Source organism: Schizophyllum commune (genome assembly GCF_000143185.2).
Source record: "Schizophyllum commune H4-8 unplaced genomic scaffold SCHCOscaffold_5, whole genome shotgun sequence".
NCBI lineage: Eukaryota > Fungi > Basidiomycota > Agaricomycetes > Agaricales > Schizophyllaceae > Schizophyllum > Schizophyllum commune.
Window position 1 is genome coordinate 678,195 of NW_026089542.1, and position 17,587 is coordinate 695,781.

The 17,587-nt window shown below is 58.3% G+C and overlaps 7 protein-coding genes across 7 annotated transcripts; 6 read left to right on the forward strand and 1 right to left on the reverse strand.

The window, feature by feature from the left end:
- Positions 1 to 1,396: 1,396 nt before the first annotated feature.
- SCHCODRAFT_02621301 (uncharacterized protein) lies at positions 1,397 to 2,563 on the reverse strand. The gene is made up of 2 exons (XM_003037776.2): positions 2,410 to 2,563; positions 1,397 to 2,349 (listed from the first exon to the last, which is right to left on the reverse strand). Exons 1-2 carry the CDS (start codon positions 2,446 to 2,448, stop codon positions 1,828 to 1,830), a joined length of 561 nt encoding a protein of 186 aa, XP_003037822.1. The 5' UTR covers positions 2,449 to 2,563; the 3' UTR covers positions 1,397 to 1,827.
- A 94-nt stretch (positions 2,564 to 2,657) lies between these two features.
- SCHCODRAFT_02621304 (DUF1682-domain-containing protein) lies at positions 2,658 to 4,372 on the forward strand. The gene is made up of 8 exons (XM_003036411.2): positions 2,658 to 2,781; positions 2,830 to 3,254; positions 3,307 to 3,364; positions 3,419 to 3,522; positions 3,576 to 3,681; positions 3,832 to 3,980; positions 4,030 to 4,116; positions 4,165 to 4,372. Exons 1-8 carry the CDS (start codon positions 2,682 to 2,684, stop codon positions 4,222 to 4,224), a joined length of 1,089 nt encoding a protein of 362 aa, XP_003036457.1. The 5' UTR covers positions 2,658 to 2,681; the 3' UTR covers positions 4,225 to 4,372.
- A 221-nt stretch (positions 4,373 to 4,593) lies between these two features.
- On the forward strand, positions 4,594 to 6,134 carry SCHCODRAFT_02621309 (uncharacterized protein). Its single transcript, XM_003036412.2, has 5 exons — positions 4,594 to 5,112; positions 5,186 to 5,337; positions 5,447 to 5,589; positions 5,645 to 5,836; positions 5,906 to 6,134. Exons 1-5 carry the CDS (start codon positions 4,938 to 4,940, stop codon positions 6,063 to 6,065), a joined length of 822 nt encoding a protein of 273 aa, XP_003036458.1. The 5' UTR covers positions 4,594 to 4,937; the 3' UTR covers positions 6,066 to 6,134.
- SCHCODRAFT_02248704 (uncharacterized protein) lies at positions 6,075 to 6,598 on the forward strand. The gene has a single exon (XM_050342194.1). The coding sequence runs from the start codon at positions 6,215 to 6,217 to the stop codon at positions 6,482 to 6,484; it is 270 nt and encodes an 89-aa protein (XP_050200393.1). The 5' UTR covers positions 6,075 to 6,214; the 3' UTR covers positions 6,485 to 6,598.
- Positions 6,599 to 6,923: 325 nt separating this feature from the next.
- Positions 6,924 to 8,831, forward strand: SCHCODRAFT_02538069 (uncharacterized protein). Its single transcript, XM_050343599.1, has 3 exons — positions 6,924 to 7,166; positions 7,216 to 8,136; positions 8,189 to 8,831. The coding sequence occupies exons 1-3, from the start codon at positions 7,067 to 7,069 to the stop codon at positions 8,668 to 8,670; spliced, it is 1,503 nt and encodes a 500-aa protein (XP_050200394.1). The 5' UTR covers positions 6,924 to 7,066; the 3' UTR covers positions 8,671 to 8,831.
- Positions 8,832 to 8,912: 81 nt separating this feature from the next.
- SCHCODRAFT_02621314 (uncharacterized protein) lies at positions 8,913 to 13,177 on the forward strand. Its single transcript, XM_003036413.2, has 8 exons — positions 8,913 to 9,230; positions 9,286 to 10,143; positions 10,192 to 10,290; positions 10,337 to 11,301; positions 11,351 to 11,476; positions 11,526 to 11,587; positions 11,638 to 12,136; positions 12,187 to 13,177. Exons 1-8 carry the CDS (start codon positions 9,027 to 9,029, stop codon positions 13,019 to 13,021), a joined length of 3,648 nt encoding a protein of 1,215 aa, XP_003036459.2. The 5' UTR covers positions 8,913 to 9,026; the 3' UTR covers positions 13,022 to 13,177.
- Positions 13,178 to 14,776: 1,599 nt separating this feature from the next.
- SCHCODRAFT_02621320 (uncharacterized protein) lies at positions 14,777 to 17,171 on the forward strand. Its single transcript, XM_050345050.1, has 6 exons — positions 14,777 to 15,416; positions 15,465 to 15,591; positions 15,640 to 15,784; positions 15,833 to 16,517; positions 16,609 to 16,790; positions 16,991 to 17,171. Exons 1-6 carry the CDS (start codon positions 14,799 to 14,801, stop codon positions 17,019 to 17,021), a joined length of 1,788 nt encoding a protein of 595 aa, XP_050200395.1. The 5' UTR covers positions 14,777 to 14,798; the 3' UTR covers positions 17,022 to 17,171.
- The last annotated feature ends 416 nt before the right edge of the window (positions 17,172 to 17,587 follow it).

Consider the following 17,587-nt stretch of genomic DNA (forward strand, 5'->3'; position numbering starts at 1 on the left):
AACCCATCGGTGGGCTCTACACTCGCAAGCGCAGGCAGCCCTCCAACCACCTTGTCTCTAAGCTGCTTTACGACGGCGGGCGGTGCTCAACAGCTGTCGGGGACTGTCTGCCAAGTCACGCCTGAGAAGTCAAAGCACGAGCGGTACAGGAAGGGTCGCCGCTGGCCGGCTCCCCGCGAGCCACTGCTAAGATCTCGAATCTGGTCAGTCTTGCTACGAAAATGCTTTGAAGATTCGGAAACGATTTATCATGCTCAAAATGAGATTATTAACGGGCGAATACACTCTTTTGCGATACGAGGACTCTAATACGGCGCCCCGCCGTGCCATGGGGCGGCCGAATCGCCCATCTGGCTTGCGTTGTTTATCCTATTTGCCCAGCGACTTACGGACCCTCATTTCGGCAGTTACTAGCCAATCAACAGTCTATGGATTGCCTGTACTCAATCTCCGAATTATTTCGGCCTCGACCTCGTCGGGCTGCTAGTTCGCGATATTTCACACCGGTCTGGCTCATACCGGGGTCCTCTCCGAGATTCCTGTCAAGGATCATAGCTTTAGGAAGGCTAGAACAGCTGGACGATGGTCGCAGATGAACACCCTGTCGTTTGGCTCTCGAAAAGCCCATCGACCGCCCTGTATTTCCATCCATCGGACCTTGAGACTTCCTCATGGTCAGCGCATTCTCTTTCGGACCTTCCTTGGGTGATTATCTGCATCAGCGTCCAATCGTAGGCACCCCGAGATGAAGGTCGCCTGCTTGGCTTCAATGGTACCAGGTCAAGCCAGGCTACAGCGTGTAAAAACAATTCAATCTACTCGCCTTCCGGAACTTCATAATAGGCGTCAGCTGCTCGCACAACGTGCGAGCCGCATTAGCGCCGCATCAGAAACCGGTAATCGACGCGCTCATCAGGTCTACTCCTCCCGAGCCCAGTGGGTATGTTCGCAGGCGCAGATGTCGAGAACCTTCTTCATATGGCCTCGAACATACGGAGATGCGCGCGAGGGAACGCTCACGGGAGCAAAACCCTAAGCACGCTCGATGCGATCCCATATGAAGGGCCCGGGAGGGGGATCGGTGAAGAAGTCGGTGATTACATCACCGCAACAAAGGGTAATCCCAAATGCGGACAATAGACACCCGGACCCGGTCCGGCCCCCTGGCATCAAAACCCGATACCCCAAAGAATCGCTGGGCGGGAGGAAAATTGCCTGCCTCCTCGAGCAAAACCGTTGAAAACCTATCGTGAGCCCCGCGTCCGTGTCGTACCTTGCATGCGATGGGCGCAAGCGAAAATTTACGCCGCCGGAAAAATGCAAAAGACGGCTAATTGAGTCTCGGCCCGTCAACTGTGCAAGGCTTCGGGGAGAGCCTAACACAACAAGAAGCACGGTCGCGTGCAAAGAAGTGATATGCCAGCGCTAGCAGTGTTTGACCTTGTGGCGATCCAATTCGCATATACAATACACACAACCGAGGTAGCCCGTCTGAAACCGGTGGGAAATGGGTGAGGAATGGTCTGCGACCGTAGAGTAAGTATACGTGCGTGGGGGAAGCAGAAGGGGAAGCGCATCGATGGGTAATATACATAGGTGCTGGACTCTTGATCGCTTGCGATCGATAGATGGGCAGTGGTAGTGTACAGCTGGGGGGGAATGGGAAGGGGCGAACACACAAAACCGCACGAGACCGAAAATGGGCGAACAGGGGATGATGAGGACAGCAGGAAGACAGACATACAGACACAGCGATGGATGAACGGAACGAGCGAGTGGCTTGGTGATGGGGTATAAGCGGCTGGTGCATGCGGCGGCAGCAGCGCGCTATGGGGCATAGATAGCTTCCCCCTTGTACGTTTTGCCGTTGTCGTCGAGGAGACGCTTCAACCGGGTGGCGATCTTGCGCACCCCCTCGCGACAGGGCGCGAGTTCCCGCCAAGAACCAGCGACGGACCAGCACTCCGAGCAGGCGCGCGAGGCGGCGCTCATCGTGGCGACCTCGAGCTGGCCGCGTCCGTGGAGGGCGACGACGACGTCCGCGAGGCGGTCAAAGCCGGTGAACCAGGTCTGCATACCACGCTCTGGTGCCGTCGTGGTGTCCGTCGTGAGGTAGGAGCTCGAGAGCTCGAGGCAGCGGCGGAGGGCGTCTTGATCGAGCACAGAGCCCTCGCGAGTCATGAGGGGGAGGCTCGCGAGGACATACTGGTAGTAGTCCGTGGGGGCGAGCGTCGACTGCGTAGCTTGAGGTGCCTGTGTCTCCTGCGCAGGCTGCGGCTGCTGGTGCTGTTGCTCCTGTTGCTGCTCCGGCTGGGGCGGCTGCTGTTGCTGAGCTCCCGACTCCGTTGACTGGGGCGAAGAGGGGGACATGTCAGCCGAGTAGCAGGCAGGGCGGGGTCTAGCACGCACCTCTTCTGGTTCTTGGGTGCCCTCCGGCTGATGGCTCATGCCGGGAGCGCCAGGGGAAGTTGGGTGCGCGGCGGAGCGGTGGACCCGCTTTTATACGCCTGCGCCACAGGCGGGCACCATTCTGGAGATGGACGATCGGATGATGAGATGGCGTGGGACCCCCGCGCGATCGTCCGGCCAGGCAGCGGCGTCGGTCGGTCGGCCAGGCCGGACGAGCCCGCCTCCGGTCCGGGACGCGTGCATCCCTTCCCCCTCCCCTTTCCCTCGCCGTCATGAGCGCGCTCAACTTCCTCGCGCCGCGTCCGTTCGTGCATCCAGAGACATGGGAGGGCGTCGAGTACAAGTGGAAGTTCTTGGTCTTCCGGCCGGGGTGTACGTGGCAGTCGCGTTCGTGTACGACCCCTGTGCTGACTCCAACAGACTTTAAGCTAGAGGGGTACATCCTCGCCGCGGTCGTGGTCTACCTCGTTTTGTTCTTTTATGGCAAGTCCGCGAATGCGCGGAAGGCCAACGCCTGGTTCTCCGCACACAGGCCGCTTCTCGAGGCCAACTTCTCCAAGCCTGCTGCGGGCGGACTCATTCAGGACGGCTATTCAGACTTCTTTGCATTCTCCACTGGGCGCCGGAATGTCGCGTCCCTTCACGCGATCTTCGCCCTGCGCCCGCGTCACGACCCCTTCCAAATCCTCGCGCAAACAGGATACGCGGCCTTCGACCTCCAGTACCGTCCGCTCGATGACCTCCAGCTGGACTTCCTCCTCCCGGCATCACTGCCCGTAGACTTCGTATGGGCGCTCGTGAACAAGGACGAACTTCGCGGGATCAAGAAGGGCCGCTGGGACTTGGTACGCGCTTGTCAGTTACCTGCCGTGTGGCTCGGCTGAGTGCATCCCCGAGACTTTGACACGTACGACGGAAAATGGGGCTCTCCCGGGTTATGTCTCTGTCATGTCCGGTGCGCGGGTGGCGTACTCAATTGCCACAATTTTTTGCTGACCTGTGCCCGCAGAGTTCGCGGACGTCACCGAAAATATACTCAAGCTCCCCGCGGGGCAGGCCCTGGTCAAGGTTTTGGAGGACCCTGCCATCAAGCCCTACTTCCGATCCCTATCGGTTGGCCCATCGCTCTTTTGTACCTTGGAGTCCTCTCACTGATCGACCGATAGATTACTGACCAGCCGCGCGACCGCCCCAGCAGTGTCGGCGAGTTCGAGGATCGCCAGAAACACGTAATTCTGAGCCTTGTAGCGCCACCGCCGTCCAGTGCATCTGGTATGTCAGATATCCGTCATTACTTTGTATGGGACTCCGTGAATTCTCCAAGTGGGGCGCATCATAGCGACCTCCTTCTTTCCATGCGATGTCACCTTCTTGCATCCACCTCCAACCGCATTCTCGCTGACATTGCAATCATCTGAGCAGTTGACGCTCCTCTCATTACCGCGGTTTTCGACCTCATCGACCAATTATCGCGCGTCTCTCTTCGCCCTGAGACCAAGAACAAGCTTCGGGCGGCGCGTGCTGAAGTCGTCAAGGAGCTCAAGAAGGAAGAGGAAGAGAGGAAAGCCGAAGTAGGGCAATCCCTAATTTTGTGTGATGATTGGCTGATTTCTTGTGCAGGAATCCGGTGTCGAAGATAAGAAGGCCGCCAAGCGCCGCGCAGAGCAGGAGCGCATCGCGAAGCTTCCTGCGGCAGAGCAACAGAAGGTAAGCCCACGATCTTTACTAGCGAGTCATGCTAACAACCGTATGTAGATTCTTGAGCGCGAGAGGAAGCGTCAGTACAAGAAGGCGAGCAAGGTCGTGCGCAAGTAAAAGCGTCTCCTTCATGCGGGGACTGCCGTGCACCGATGTCAAAGGGATGTACCACAATGCTGTATCTGCTGTACACTCTCGTAGGCGCTCAATGCACCGTCCTGGAAACAGGACGTCGAAATTGGTATATTTTGCGCCAAGAACACGGGGATACGGCCCGTTTGGGCCGCCATACCACGTGCCCGCTAACTCCGCTTGGCCATTCCTTTCTTGTCAACTCATTCGACATGTCCCTCGCGTTCATTACGCCCTGTCGATCTTCGGGCTTCCGGACTCCAGGATTACGACCCGCTGACAAGAAGGAACGGTCAAGAAGACACTAGATACCCCGAAATCAGTGCCCCTGCGGCTGCACAGACTGCGCGTACTGACGTCGTTTGTGACGGAGCACAGGTTATGAGCTCAAGTGAACAGTCCGAACATCAACCCCATCACGCGCTTGCTGGCTGGCCGCTACCAGCACTCCTGCACCATGCTCTGCTGGTAATCGCACTCACGGTATCTGGCCGGGGGAGTCGCATGTTCCCCGCATGCAGCTGCGTATAAGTCGTAGCACTGCACTTGACACGAACCTCCATCACGCTACACGCTACTGGGCATCTATCGCAAGGCCTGCTTAGCTTCACTCTGGCGAGCTTCATTCGAGATCCTCGGTACCACGCTCGGAGGTACGAAGGCAAGTTTACGACACCGTGCAAAGGTGAAGAGGAACGATGTCCACGAGAACATTCTACCCGATCGCGCACCATCTCTCGCACCGTGGGTCAGATGCAGAGTCTCATCCGTGCATAGCCGCGCTGTTGGGGCAGGGCCCGACGCGAGAGGCGAGCGAGACGAACCTCGTAGAGAAGAAACCGGTACACGTTGGCGAAATCCACCGACAGCTGAGTACGTGAACTTCTAACATGCATCGCCTTCGCTTGTTAGGCGCGCAACACTTCTGTTCTGACGTGATTCAAAGGTTATGCGCCGCTAGAAAACCCGAAGGTCAAGTATACGTTCAAGCAAGATGCGTTCGACGCGAGCGGCGAGATTATCGGACCAGGCGGACGCGCGGTATACCACCTAGAAGACGAGGGGCGCGAGCATAAGCTTCACGCGTTAAAACCCTACGTAAGTCTATCTTCCCGCTGGCATAACTCACAGAGGCGACCATCCGCAATAGACTCACCTTCGTTGGCATCCACGGCACGCAAATAGACAGTGCTGACGCCTCTCGCAGCCCCTCCACATCACGCGCGTGGATGGCTCGCGACTCGCGTCCGTGCACTGGGGATATGTGTCCGATGGTACACGGCTCGAACCACATGCTGTTTGGCAAACGGAAGGCAAGATCAAGTACAAAGGTGGCATCTTCGACGACAAGTGGGTATTCCCTCGATTCTGCTTCCTGAAATAGGTTACTGAATACCTTCGTCAGCCTCACCATGACGCTTCCGGATGGAAGACAATATCGCTGGGAAATGGACTTCACGGCCGACCCACCACGATGGCAATTGCGCGACATGCTCGACGTCGTCGTCGCCGTATACCGCATGCGCAGCAGGCGCACCCCAGCCGTGCTCGAGCTGCCCCCAGAGGAGCTTGGCCTCCTCGAGCCGTGCGTCATGACGTGCGTACTACGTCGCTTCTTCCGAGCATTCTTCCCTTCAAAACGACGGTCGGCTGACCTGTTTCGCAGTATCTTCTATCTCGAGTACATTTCGCATGGCGTGACGGCGAAACTACGGACGTCACCGGTGCACCAACCCCAACAGCAGGCGCCGAGGCGTAAACGCTCGATGTATGGCTTGAAGGGTGGGGAGTCGCAGAGCACTGTCGTTTCGGAGTTGTCGCTGTGATTAGTAGAGCGGAGGTAACGGACCAACTGAAGGTCCAAAGGACACCATGTATTAGAGTGTATTCGCCCATTAAAAATTCAAGATCCAAAATCGGTACATACGAATTCAATTGAGCACCGAGCGTCTTCATACTGCGAAATTGTTTTGGTATGTTACGGAAATCATTCGCGGGCTCTGCACTCACAAGCGCGGGCAACCCTCCATTTACCTTATGTTCACGTCGTTTCACGACGGCAGGCGGCGTTGGTCAGTTGCCGGAGACTGTCTTCCCAGTTTCGCCTCGAGTTGTTCGAGAAAATGTCGGTCCATGGAGGGTAGCGCTGGCCAGCTCGCCAACAGCCACTGTGAAGATCTCGAATCTGATCAGTCTTACTACGAGAACGCTCTCAAGATACAGAAATGAATCCGCATGTTCATAACGAAATTATTAATGGGCGAATACACTCTATTGACTACTAGAAAAAGCATCTGTAACAAAGACGAACCTAGCATGTGTCGTTCTTGCTGTCTGTATGTATTATTTAGCGCTCCTGTATTAATATCAACAATTGCTGTTGTCTTCGTAGAAATAGGAGCATACCTGAGTGTAAGCAGGTCGACCCACGCCACAAGTGAAGGCGAGCCGAATCGAAGATGAAGAAACCATGACCTGGGGAAGAGCTAGCAGCTATACAAGAGTGTGAGCTAGATGAGAATGAAGTAAACAACTCTGGAGATGTGTGATGTAGAGGGAACGAAGCCCTCAAACTGCAGCCATATGAATGTTCAAGTTGAACATGCTATCCACGTGGCTGCTAGCACGCCTCTGATGAGACTCAATGGCGATGACTAATCTGGAGGAGTGGCCTTGTGGCGTCCGCCCCTTTCTCTGGCGTTTCCACGACTGAGACCTTCGTTGCTCTGGAGCAGTTCCACCCCGACCCGTGCTTGACTCCGCTGCTCATGTTCTGCGAGGGACAGTGAACGTGCAGCTGCCCGGTCCAGCTACTCCCTGCTCGACGATGTTGCCCCCACAAGCTGTAGCGACCACCAGTCGCGAATCAGGGAGTCCGGAGACACCAAAGAGAATAGGGAGTAAACATGCACGGCCCCCATGGAATCGTGAGTGGTCTGCAGTGATACGCGACCCCTGACTTACGTGCTGTGGTAGCCACAACGTCGTGTTCGCCGTCCTTCAATCGCTATGCGCTGCGCATGCCTTCCATGGATGGGCAGTCGCGGGCTCGCAGGATATCCCTGGGACTATCCCCCCAGCGTGCACCGCGAACCCAGGGTCGATGGAGACTCCCTGTCGAGGTTCTGGAGCTAGTCCTGGACTTTGCACACGACGATCGCCCGACACTCGGACGCCTTGGCTTGACATGCCGCGCTCTCCTGATCGGCAGTCGCTTCGACCTGTTCGAGACCCTAGTCACGGCACCTCGAAGGGAAAGCACAGCTCAACGAATATCCTTGAGGGCCCTCCTTGCCAGTCGCTACTGCACATTCAAGCCCTTCGTGAAGCGGCTGCGATTCAAGAAGCTCGAGGACGTCCCCACCGTGTCCAGCCTCGCCACACTTTTCCCCTACCTTGACGACCTCACCGAGGTCCGTACGCTCATCTTCCCTCTCATGGACGTCACTTCGGAGCACCTGAAGTCCGCCGGCTGGCAGGCGCTCGTCAGGTCGCGCCTGGTCACGCGGATCACGAAGCTCATCGTCGTTCGAGCATCTACAATGACCTTCGACGAGTTCGCTGGCGTCGTTGCGCTATTCCCCAGCGTCCGCGAACTTGTGTGTGACCAGCTCGAGATCGACGAAACAGATGCTGCTCTGCCTGTGCCACCACCCAACCTGCGCACCGTGCAGCTCGGCGACCATATCCTTACGACGCCCGACCATGGGAAGGCGAAGGCCTTCCTTCGTTGGCTGGCCCTCCGCGAACGCGAGGCGCCTCTCACGCTTACGATTCACGCCGACATTGAGGACGTTGAGTTTCTCCAAGATTACACCTCCGCGGCACCTGCGGCGTTGCAGCGAGTGAAGGTTCATTTGCATGATGCACGCGCAGCGCCACCGCCGGATCTGCTTGGTGAGTCCGTCTCATGCATGCCTTGCGGCGCCGAGGCTCATGCTGTTTACAGAGATCATCCTCAGCAGCAACTACCTTGCCGGCTTCTCTACCCTCACGAACCTCACTGCAGTCGATGTAGGACTTGGTGCCCTCTGGTTCCAAAAACTCCGCGGTCAGCTTACATTCCACCCTGCCATACTCTACATGCCCCGCGTCTTGCGCGCCCTTCCGCCAAACCTCGAGCGCCTGTCCCTGGATGTGTTCTCCCGGCGCGAGATGGAGCTTCCGTTCTCTGTCAAGGACATGGAGTTCGACCGTACCTGGGCAGCTATCGACGCCATATTAGCTGGTGGGCACTTCCGCCGACTTCGTCATGTACAATTCGCCATATTCGTGGACGAGTACGACTTCAAGCTGAAGAACGACGCGCTGGAGGCGTTCTGCGTCGCTGTATGCGGCAAGCTGCCAGGGTTTGTCGCGCGGGGTACGCTATCATTCATCCGAAGACAATGGGACTCGTATAACGATGTCAATTGGCTCATTCGGGATTGAACTGGGTGCTATACATCTGTTGTTCATCTGCATCATCTCAAGTACATATTTCGCATATCTGGACCCTTCACATTATTCCTGTATCTATATTGCATCATCTGTACTAGTACTGCCAGTATCTGTGCCTCTAATTGTCTATTGCCTGGAGCTTTTATCCGTTGACTGAAGGACTGAGCACGAGAACAAAGACTTCCAAAAATGACAAGTCTGATTGACCTTGACGGAAGCTATTCGTGCACGTGAAGAGCTCTTACTTCTCCCCACCACCCCGCTCGATGCAGCGCGTTCCCAATGACCGGCTTAACTCATCGACGACGATAACTAGCAATGCAGCGGCAAAGCCGGCGATCCTGCTCATGCCGACCGTGCGCTGTGCAGCACCGGGCACCTGCGGCGAGTCGGTCGGGCTGGAGTGGTTCGGGCTCCCGGCGCAGTTCGAGATCGTCGCCCTCGACATCGAGCTCGAGGGCTACCAGATGTACGCGGTGGAGAAGTGGATCGTGGAGCGGGACCGGCCGGTGACGGTGCTGGTCGTGTACACCGGAGACGCGGCGCACAAGGTGCGTGTGGCGCGCATCTGAGCTGGAGATGGATCGCTGAGCCGAGATACGCAAGATCACCGTGACTGCGCTGCGTCCGTCGGAGAGGCTGTCCCCCTTCGACGCGCAGGCGCAGTGGACGGACGTCATCCACTACCTGCGCCGAGATGGCGCGCGCGCGAAGGAGACCCCGCGGGGCGTGCTCATGGCGACGTCGCTGGCACACTTCCGATCCGACTATACTATTGTGCACATTCCCAACGGCAACTTCCTAGAGGCCAAGCATCGCTTGTATGCAAACATCAATCTCCTGCGCACGGGGTGCGCTGGCAGGAGCACCCTCACTCTCGAAGAGCCTACGGACAGCACGAAGGAGCGGTTTATCAAGCTGTATGGCGTACCCGAGAAGAGCTGGATCTACGAGCCTAACAATGAAGACGCAGAAGAAGGAGGGCTTCGCGGGGACGACAGCTTCGTCGTGCTTACACCTCCACGAGGATCGGCAGCTTCCCCGTCCAAGCTCTCCAAAGAGAGGCACTCCCCATTGCAGACTCGCACGCCCCCTTCGCCCCCGGAACACAAACGGAGGAAATCTGTCTCGAATACGCCTGTCATCGGGTCGAGCAAGAGCCCTGCGCTATCCAGCAAAGCACCTACGCTCGCCAGCGTACCGAGCAAGGGGGATGGCAAGGTTCGACCCGTAACTACCACAAACTCGGCAGCATTCTTGGCTACTGTGCTGGAGCTCGTGCGGATCGTTCAAGCAGCGTTAGGCGCATTCGGCATGTACTCCCCGCAATGTAATGCAAGACGACGCACTAGGTCGGCTTCAGCCTCGATGACCATACCGTCCGATGGATTGCTCTGCGACGTCACCGTCGAGGGTATCAAGACATGGGTCACCGAAGTTGGTGAGCCTTGTGCTGACGTCGAGGTAAGTCGAGTGGACAGCATAGCACAGACCCAAACTAACTTTACTCAGCCTACGGAAAGGATCGTAGACCCAACAGTAGTCTCCTGTCTACTCAGCCTTGTGTTGGCAATGCGCAACAAGTTATGTGAACTCCTTGGTTCCGCAGATGTACGTTGGCGGGCGATGTGCGCTGGACCGTTCTGACAAGATCCAGTCGCCGCCCAAGGATCCTTTCCTCAACTATCCCGAATTTATTCGCTCCATCTCGATGTTCGCAGCGCGACTCTCATCGCCTCATACCTTGTCTTTACATACCTCGCTGTCATCCATCTCGCCCAACTCGGCCCACGCTTCCCATACGACGGTCGCTACCCACCAATCATCGATGACGATGGGACACCTGCCGGTGGTGCCCATCACGCTGTCCATAAACCGCGAAAGCGAAGCAAAGACTGTAGATATCAAGCCCGAGCCGCGCGAAGTGCCCGTCACGTATCTGTCTCGATCCCTCATCGACTCCATTAACACTGCCTGGCGGAATGCGGACGATGACAACAAGGACAAAGAGAAGGATCGCGAGAAGGAAAGGGAGAAGGACCGCAAGCATCTAGAGAAGGAAAAGGAGAAAGACCGTCGACTAATAGAGAAGTCATCCCGTTTGACGCACGACTACAGCGACGGGAGCGCGAGCGAAGGACACTCCGGCCACCACCTCAAACCCACGCATCTTATAGGCAACCTCGCGCGGAAGCATGTCACGGGCGGCAGCATCTCACTTGGGGCTGGGGCTGTGATGGGGCTGGGCACGAGCGGCGGCGGGGGCGAGGAGAGCGTCTACGACCCCGTGCGCGACCTCGAGCTCTTCGCCGCGATTGTGAGCGCGCCCGAGAGCAAGCGCAAGCGCCGGGAGCGCGGCGAGCGCCACAGGCGCGAGGACAAGGACCGCGAGCGCGACGAGTGGACGAACATGACCGCCCTGCGCGCGTTTTGGACGGGCAAGGCGCCGGCCTTCGCGACATGCGTGCGCGCCCGCGTCGAGTTGCAGCGCATGAAGTGGTCCAATGAGCCGCGGGAGGAGCGGGATGCCGAGCGGGATGGCGCGGAGAAGGAGAAGAGCGACGGGGGCGATGAGGTTTCAGGGCTTGAGCGCGTGCAGAAGAAGCTGGGGAGTTGGACTGGGTATGACGGGGATGAGCATCGCCTTTGTGCAGGGCTGATTCCCTGTCAGGAAGCTGGACCTTCGACAGGCTAAGAAGAGGCATCGGGACAACGACACGCCTTTGCTCAGCCCCTCCATTGGGCGCAAGGACTCGACGGAAAAGAAGGAAGAGGTATTGCCGAGTGCCTACCAATCGTGAGTCCGTGATATTATAGGGCGAGCGGGTGCTAAGCTGTCGCTTCAGGGATAAAGAGGAATACTACGACGACGACCTGCTGAGCAGCGGGCAGGCGTCCCCCGTCCTGGGTACCTTCTGACTTGGATAACTTCAATGGCGTGCTGATGGATCGATGCAGGCGAACACCAGAAGCCTATGGGTCTTTACCCCAGCTCCCAAGCTCGCGACTTCCTTCGCCCTTACGGCTCGCTCTCCAACCCAACATCCACCGCCGTCTCACCCTACTCCTCCGTCCTCAACGTCGGACACCCCGCCCTCTCCCGACGCGGGACCACACAATCCATCAACATCGCCGAAGTGTCAGAAGCGCTCCTTGGCGTGTCCCAGCGCCGAAAGTACCCCTGGGGCAACCGCCCTATAAGCCAGACCCGCGTTTCCAGCTGGAGCGACCCAGTCAGCGCGAAGGAGATCGCCTTCAGCGGGGACGAGTCGGCGGATGTGTTGGATGGGGCGGCGGCGATTGGGAGGCGGAGGAGGAAGCCGAAGACGAGGCTGTCGCAGATCGCGCTGGAGACCAGTCGAGAGAGCGCGGGGAGCTCGGAGGGGTCGGGCTTGGGGAGTGAGGATTCGGCTTCGCCTGAGATGGAGAATCGGGTGCCGATGAAGGGCGTGCATAGGTATGCGGGCTGGCTTGTGGCCGAGCGAGTGCGACGCTAATGATTTGAAGACGGCGGAGCTTCCATGACCTGGAATCATTCAGGAACATGCACGTCCTTACACCGGACCAAATGCGAATAGACGTCGAGCTGGGCGGCCACCTACTCATCATGCACCGACGACAGCAACATCTCCAGAACGTCATCGCATGTCTCGAAGTCCTCACCGCCAACCTCTCCGAAACCTCCGACAAGCTGCGCGCTGACTACCAGGACCACCTCAGCGCGCTCTCCGACGCCGAAGCCAAGATGCGCATCGTCGCCGAGATAGAGCAGGCGAACGCGGAGGCGGAGAAGATCGCGCAGGCGAAGAACACCATCCTCTACGAGTCCGCGCAGTTCCGCCTGCCCGACCTCTGGCACATCGCGTCGCCGCCGCGCGACAAGGTGTTCGAGTATCGAGAGAAGGTGTTTGGCACGGGTGGAAGGCGGTTCCCGCCTGGAGTACGAGGGGCGCATGGGAGGTTCAATCGGTTGCAGTGGACACTGGATGGCAAGGCGCGCGCGGTGGATCAGTATGGACGTACGGAGAGCGAAGATGAGGAAGAGGAGCGCATTGATCCGAACGGGCAGTTCATCATGCGCGACCGGGAGGAGGCGGAGGAGGACGTGGTCGAGCACCCGGCGATGAAGCCCATGTGGTTGCTCAGGCTGTTCACGAGCTGGGGAACGTGGCGGGGGAAGTCAGAAGGGAAGAAGGACAAGGAGAAAGAGGGTGCTGCTTCGTCGGGGGAGAGCGGCGAGAGGAAGGTGGCAAGTGGGAGTGGGGAGAGGAAGGAGGATGTGGTGTCTCCCGTGTCGCCTACGTCAGACTCGACGGATGCGCTCTCGCCAATGCCACCTTAATTTATGGCCTTCTAATTCATGAGTCTATGTATATTCATACCCGTGTAGATATGCAGTGCGACAGGCTAGGTCGTTGAGGAACATCGAGAAACTTGGATGTCACAAAAGCCTGCTTCTATGATTTGTTGCCAGAGTCGAGAGTAAAGTAATTCACACACTCGGCCATGGAAAGTGCGCACGCAAGGGGCGCAACAAGCACGATACAGCCACTCCTTCATCGTGTAGTTTCAAAGTAGAACAAGTCCTTTCCGGCTTCTTTGGCCACTAGAGGAAGCCCCGGCTTCGCCGGCTGCATACCTTACTTGCATCTCGCGCGTAAGTCTGAATCCTGTTGTCGTTGAGAAAGCTCGTCGTCTGTTGCCGTACAGGACTTGTGGACGAAGGTGTCTGCGCGTTGACCGATTTTGTCTTCAGAACGTACTACGCACATGGGGTCATTTTTGATGGGGTTAATATGGCATGGGGAAGACCTTGCAAGCAAGGTGATGGAGATACGTCGCCGGCAATCGCCGATCAAACCTTAGCGTTTCCTTTCAGGGTATGTCATGACTGTGGAGACACCTCTATGACGGTGATCGCTGGTTGCGGACCCAGCCGATTCGAACCCTTCAACGAGCACTGCTCCCAACAAAGGAAGACATAATTTTTGGGCATCCATCGCTCTGCTGCATCTTTCAGGCCGCAATCGCAAGAATACTGAATAGGGGATCACATCGCGTGCATTCGTCTTGAAGGGTTCGGGCCTAGTCGCTAGAGTTGAGGGCCGTAAAGACACTTCCATAGTGCTTCCATACGAGCAGAAGACATAGTCATGCCGGCCGTCAGCCTCACGTACTGGCCTACAGCACGACGCCGACTTGGGCTAATTTCGAGCCAAAGAGAAGATGAACAGGTGGCACCATCGCGCGCCCGGCGATGACGGGCGACATGGGCCCTTCCCGCACGTCTCAAACGCAGAAGGCCAGAAGCCCCTCCACCTCCTGAGACGCGACTGGAGTCGAGTAGAACAAGCCGCGCGCCGTCATTTGCCGGTGGACGAATGCGCGCTGCGACGACGAATTATGGGGCGCGAATTTGAGGCGCACGTATTTCCCGCCACCCGGGTTTACCAGAGAATTCGTCGACCGTGGTCGAAGCGCGCGCCTGTCGAAGGTCGTCTTTCCTCGGGCGTGCCGCGCTGGTGGACAGCTTCTCGGCTCAGGTGGACAAAGGTTGATGTTCGAGCAAGCTCTTGGAGGGTCGAAGTCGATGATGCGCTGCGTCGTGTGAATGCGTTGTCGGCTAAGCGCCCGAGTGACGCAGGTGCGAAATTGTGCGGGAGAACAGTCGCGAAAAGGCATGTCGTAGAAGGTCCGAGGAGCAAGGGCGCGCCATCGAGCCCGTCGGCGGCGCACATCCTTCGCGTCCGTCGCGGCAGAGACGAAGTCGAACTATAGAGCGGCCCAGGCACTGCGGGCCACGCGAGCCCAGCTTCGACGCTGACATGAGGAGGTGTCTTGTCTCTCCGAGAGGTAAACCGCCGCAGAGCCTAGTCCGTGTCGAATAAATGGCCGGGGCCCGGAGGAGAAAGCGCTGGCGAATGGGAGGGCGCGCTCGGCGTGTTCCGAGGTGATGGAGATCAGGGCCCGTGGAGGCGGGGCACGTGCCGATGTGAGCCCCTTGACCGCGCCCGATCGACCGAGCAGGATCGAGCGATTGGGCCCGGCGGCGACGGTGGCTATCGAATCCGTTATAACGAACGCTGGCGGCTGCCGTGCGCGACCGACCCACGACCATCATGGACTCCCTCCAAGACGTTCTCACCTGCCCCCTCTGCGCACATACCCTCGCCGCACCGCTCACCCTCCGCTGCGGCCACTCCCTCTGCGCCGAGCACATCGCGTCATCCGACCCCACCGTCTGCCCCGTCCCCGGCTGCCAGCCCACCCTCAGCGCACCCAGGTCAGGGCCCACGGTCCAGTTCCACCCCGCGCCCGCGCCCACGACCCATCCAGCGCCGCGAGCTCCCAGCCACCTCGGCGATGTGACCCTCAACAAGATCCTCGAGCTCATCGACCGGCACTCGCGCGACGCCCCCGCGGACGACGATGACATGGACGACTACCCGCCCCCCTACGCATCCCGGCACCGCGAGTCGCCGCCCACGAAGCGTGCGCGCACCGCCGACGCCGACGAGGAGGAGCCCGACCTCCTCAGTCATCTCTCGCACCTGTCCTCGGTCCAGCGTGCGACGAGGCCGGACGCCGTCATCCCGGACGCCTACGCACATCCCCCCTCCAGCACCCGAAATGACGACACGCCGGCGCCGCAGTGGGAGAAGGAGCTATTGTCCGAGCTTACTTGCGAGATATGCTTTCAGCTGTTCTACGAGCCGATCACGACACCCTGCCAGCATGTGCGTGATCCATACCTTTCCTGTGATTATCACTGACGTCTCCCTCAGACCTTCTGCACGAAGTGCTTGCAGCGCTCGCTCGACCACAGCGCGGCATGTCCGATATGTCGTCAGGAGCTGCCCGGGTACTCGTACTTCCAGGATCATCCCGTCAATCAGACTGTCTTGAGCATTAGTGAGTTCCCAACATCGGATTCAGGCAATCTGCTAAGTATCCTCGCAGTCCAACTCACCAACAAGGACCTTTACGACGCAAGAGCGGCCGCGATCGAACAGGAGGAGAAGGATGGTCGATTGGACACCCCAATCTTTGTCTGCCAGCTTGCATTCCCCGGAATGCCGACCTTGCTGCATTTCTTCGAACCCCGGTGCGTTGTTAGTAGCTTTAGCCTGGTTCGATCACTCACCCCCTCCAGATATCGACTGATGCTCCGCCGATGCCTGGCATCTCCCAACAAGTCCTTCGGCATGATTACGCCTCCGCGTCCTGGCGCAGGAACGCATGCCACCCTCCCCTCTTCCCCCTCTGGTGGTTCATCATCGGCCGCCGCATCTGATACCCCGTCATCCTCGACCGCATCCAATGCACCCTCCGCGTCATCTTCATCCTCTACGGCACCCTCCGCGTCTACATCAGCTTCAGGCTCAAGTGGCCCGCCCGCACGCCAGACCTCCGTCCCATACCCCACATCGCACGAATACGGCACCATGCTTGAGATCCGATCGGTGCAGATGCTGCCCGATGGACGGAGCATGGTCGAAACCTGGGGAACGCACCGCTTCCGCATCTTGGAGCGTGGCGTGCTTGACGGGTACATGGTCGGGCGCGTTGAGCGTATCGATGATGTGGAGGAGGACTTCAGCCGCGATGGCCTGGAGTTGATTGACGAAGACACGGAGGAATTCGCACTCTCATCCGGCATGGCGGTGGACGCGCCGGTGCCCACGCGCATAGGCGAGGGATCGTCTTCGCGCGCGTACACCCGCTCGCCCACCATTCCGACCATGCCATCCAGCACGCCACCCCTCTCCCAGCTTGTACACACTTGCCTCGAGTTCATCTCCACCCTCCGCAAAGGCACCGCGCCTTGGGTCGTCCAGGTGCGTTTCGTCTGCTTCATCGTCATCTTCATCCTTCCCCGCATCCATTTCCGTCCCCCCATCTATATACGCGTTGGCTGACCGCATACAGCGACTTTCCTCGACGTACGGCCCGATGCCGTCCCCGCGCACGCACATCTCCGAGTTCTCATTCTGGATGGGGCTCGTGCTGCCGATCGGGGACGAAGAGAAGGCGCGGTTGCTGCCCGTGCGCAGCGTGCGGATGCGGCTTGTGATGTGCTGCTGGTGGATTGAGGGCCTGCGCGCCAGCTGGTGAGTGCGCGACCCTTTGTGTCGATGGATCGGGGTATATGCGTGCGGTTGAGCAGAGGGTGGGGGATACACGGGACGAGGAACAAGGGCGGAGAGAAGGAGGAGGAAGAGACGGACGGACGACAGCCCACGTGGATGGGACTGGACTGATTGTTATGGGCTGTTTGGTCCGCGGCGTGCTGACGGTGCTTCTCCCGCAGGTGGTTCTCGAGTGGTTGCGTCGTACTTTGAAGCGTTGCATCGTTCATCTTTGAAGCTGCATCTGGAAGATCTCGATCACTGGGCGTCTGCCGGACGTCCGCACCATGGTCCTTCAACGGCTTCGTCTTTCCTTGCGACGGCTTCGTCGTTACTTTGGACGGTTCACCGGCTGGCCTTCTGGTCGGTCTTCTCCCCTTTTGAACCGTTTCCTCTTACCTATTCACCTATCCAGATTCGTTCGCCTAATAAATCATGTATTTCGTATTCATTCATCCTGTATCGCGTGTTCCGGTTTCCCTTCCATCTACCCTCCCACTCTCCACCCATCACCTTGCACTTGGGCATCGCGTTGCACATCTCATCATCATCAGTATCCATCCCTCATCTCCTCTGGAATACAAGTCCCCCATCACTCGCACATCATCACTTACTCTCACAAGCTTTCCCTCGCAATTATACCGATTCCCGGCGCTACGCCACAAATCATGCATATCCCCCTGCTCGCATATCCATGTTCTCTTGCTCTCCTCACTCCGCTTTTCTCGCTTCTCCCACTTCTCCATCTTGGGTTCACAGGATAGGGCCATCTGGCAGGT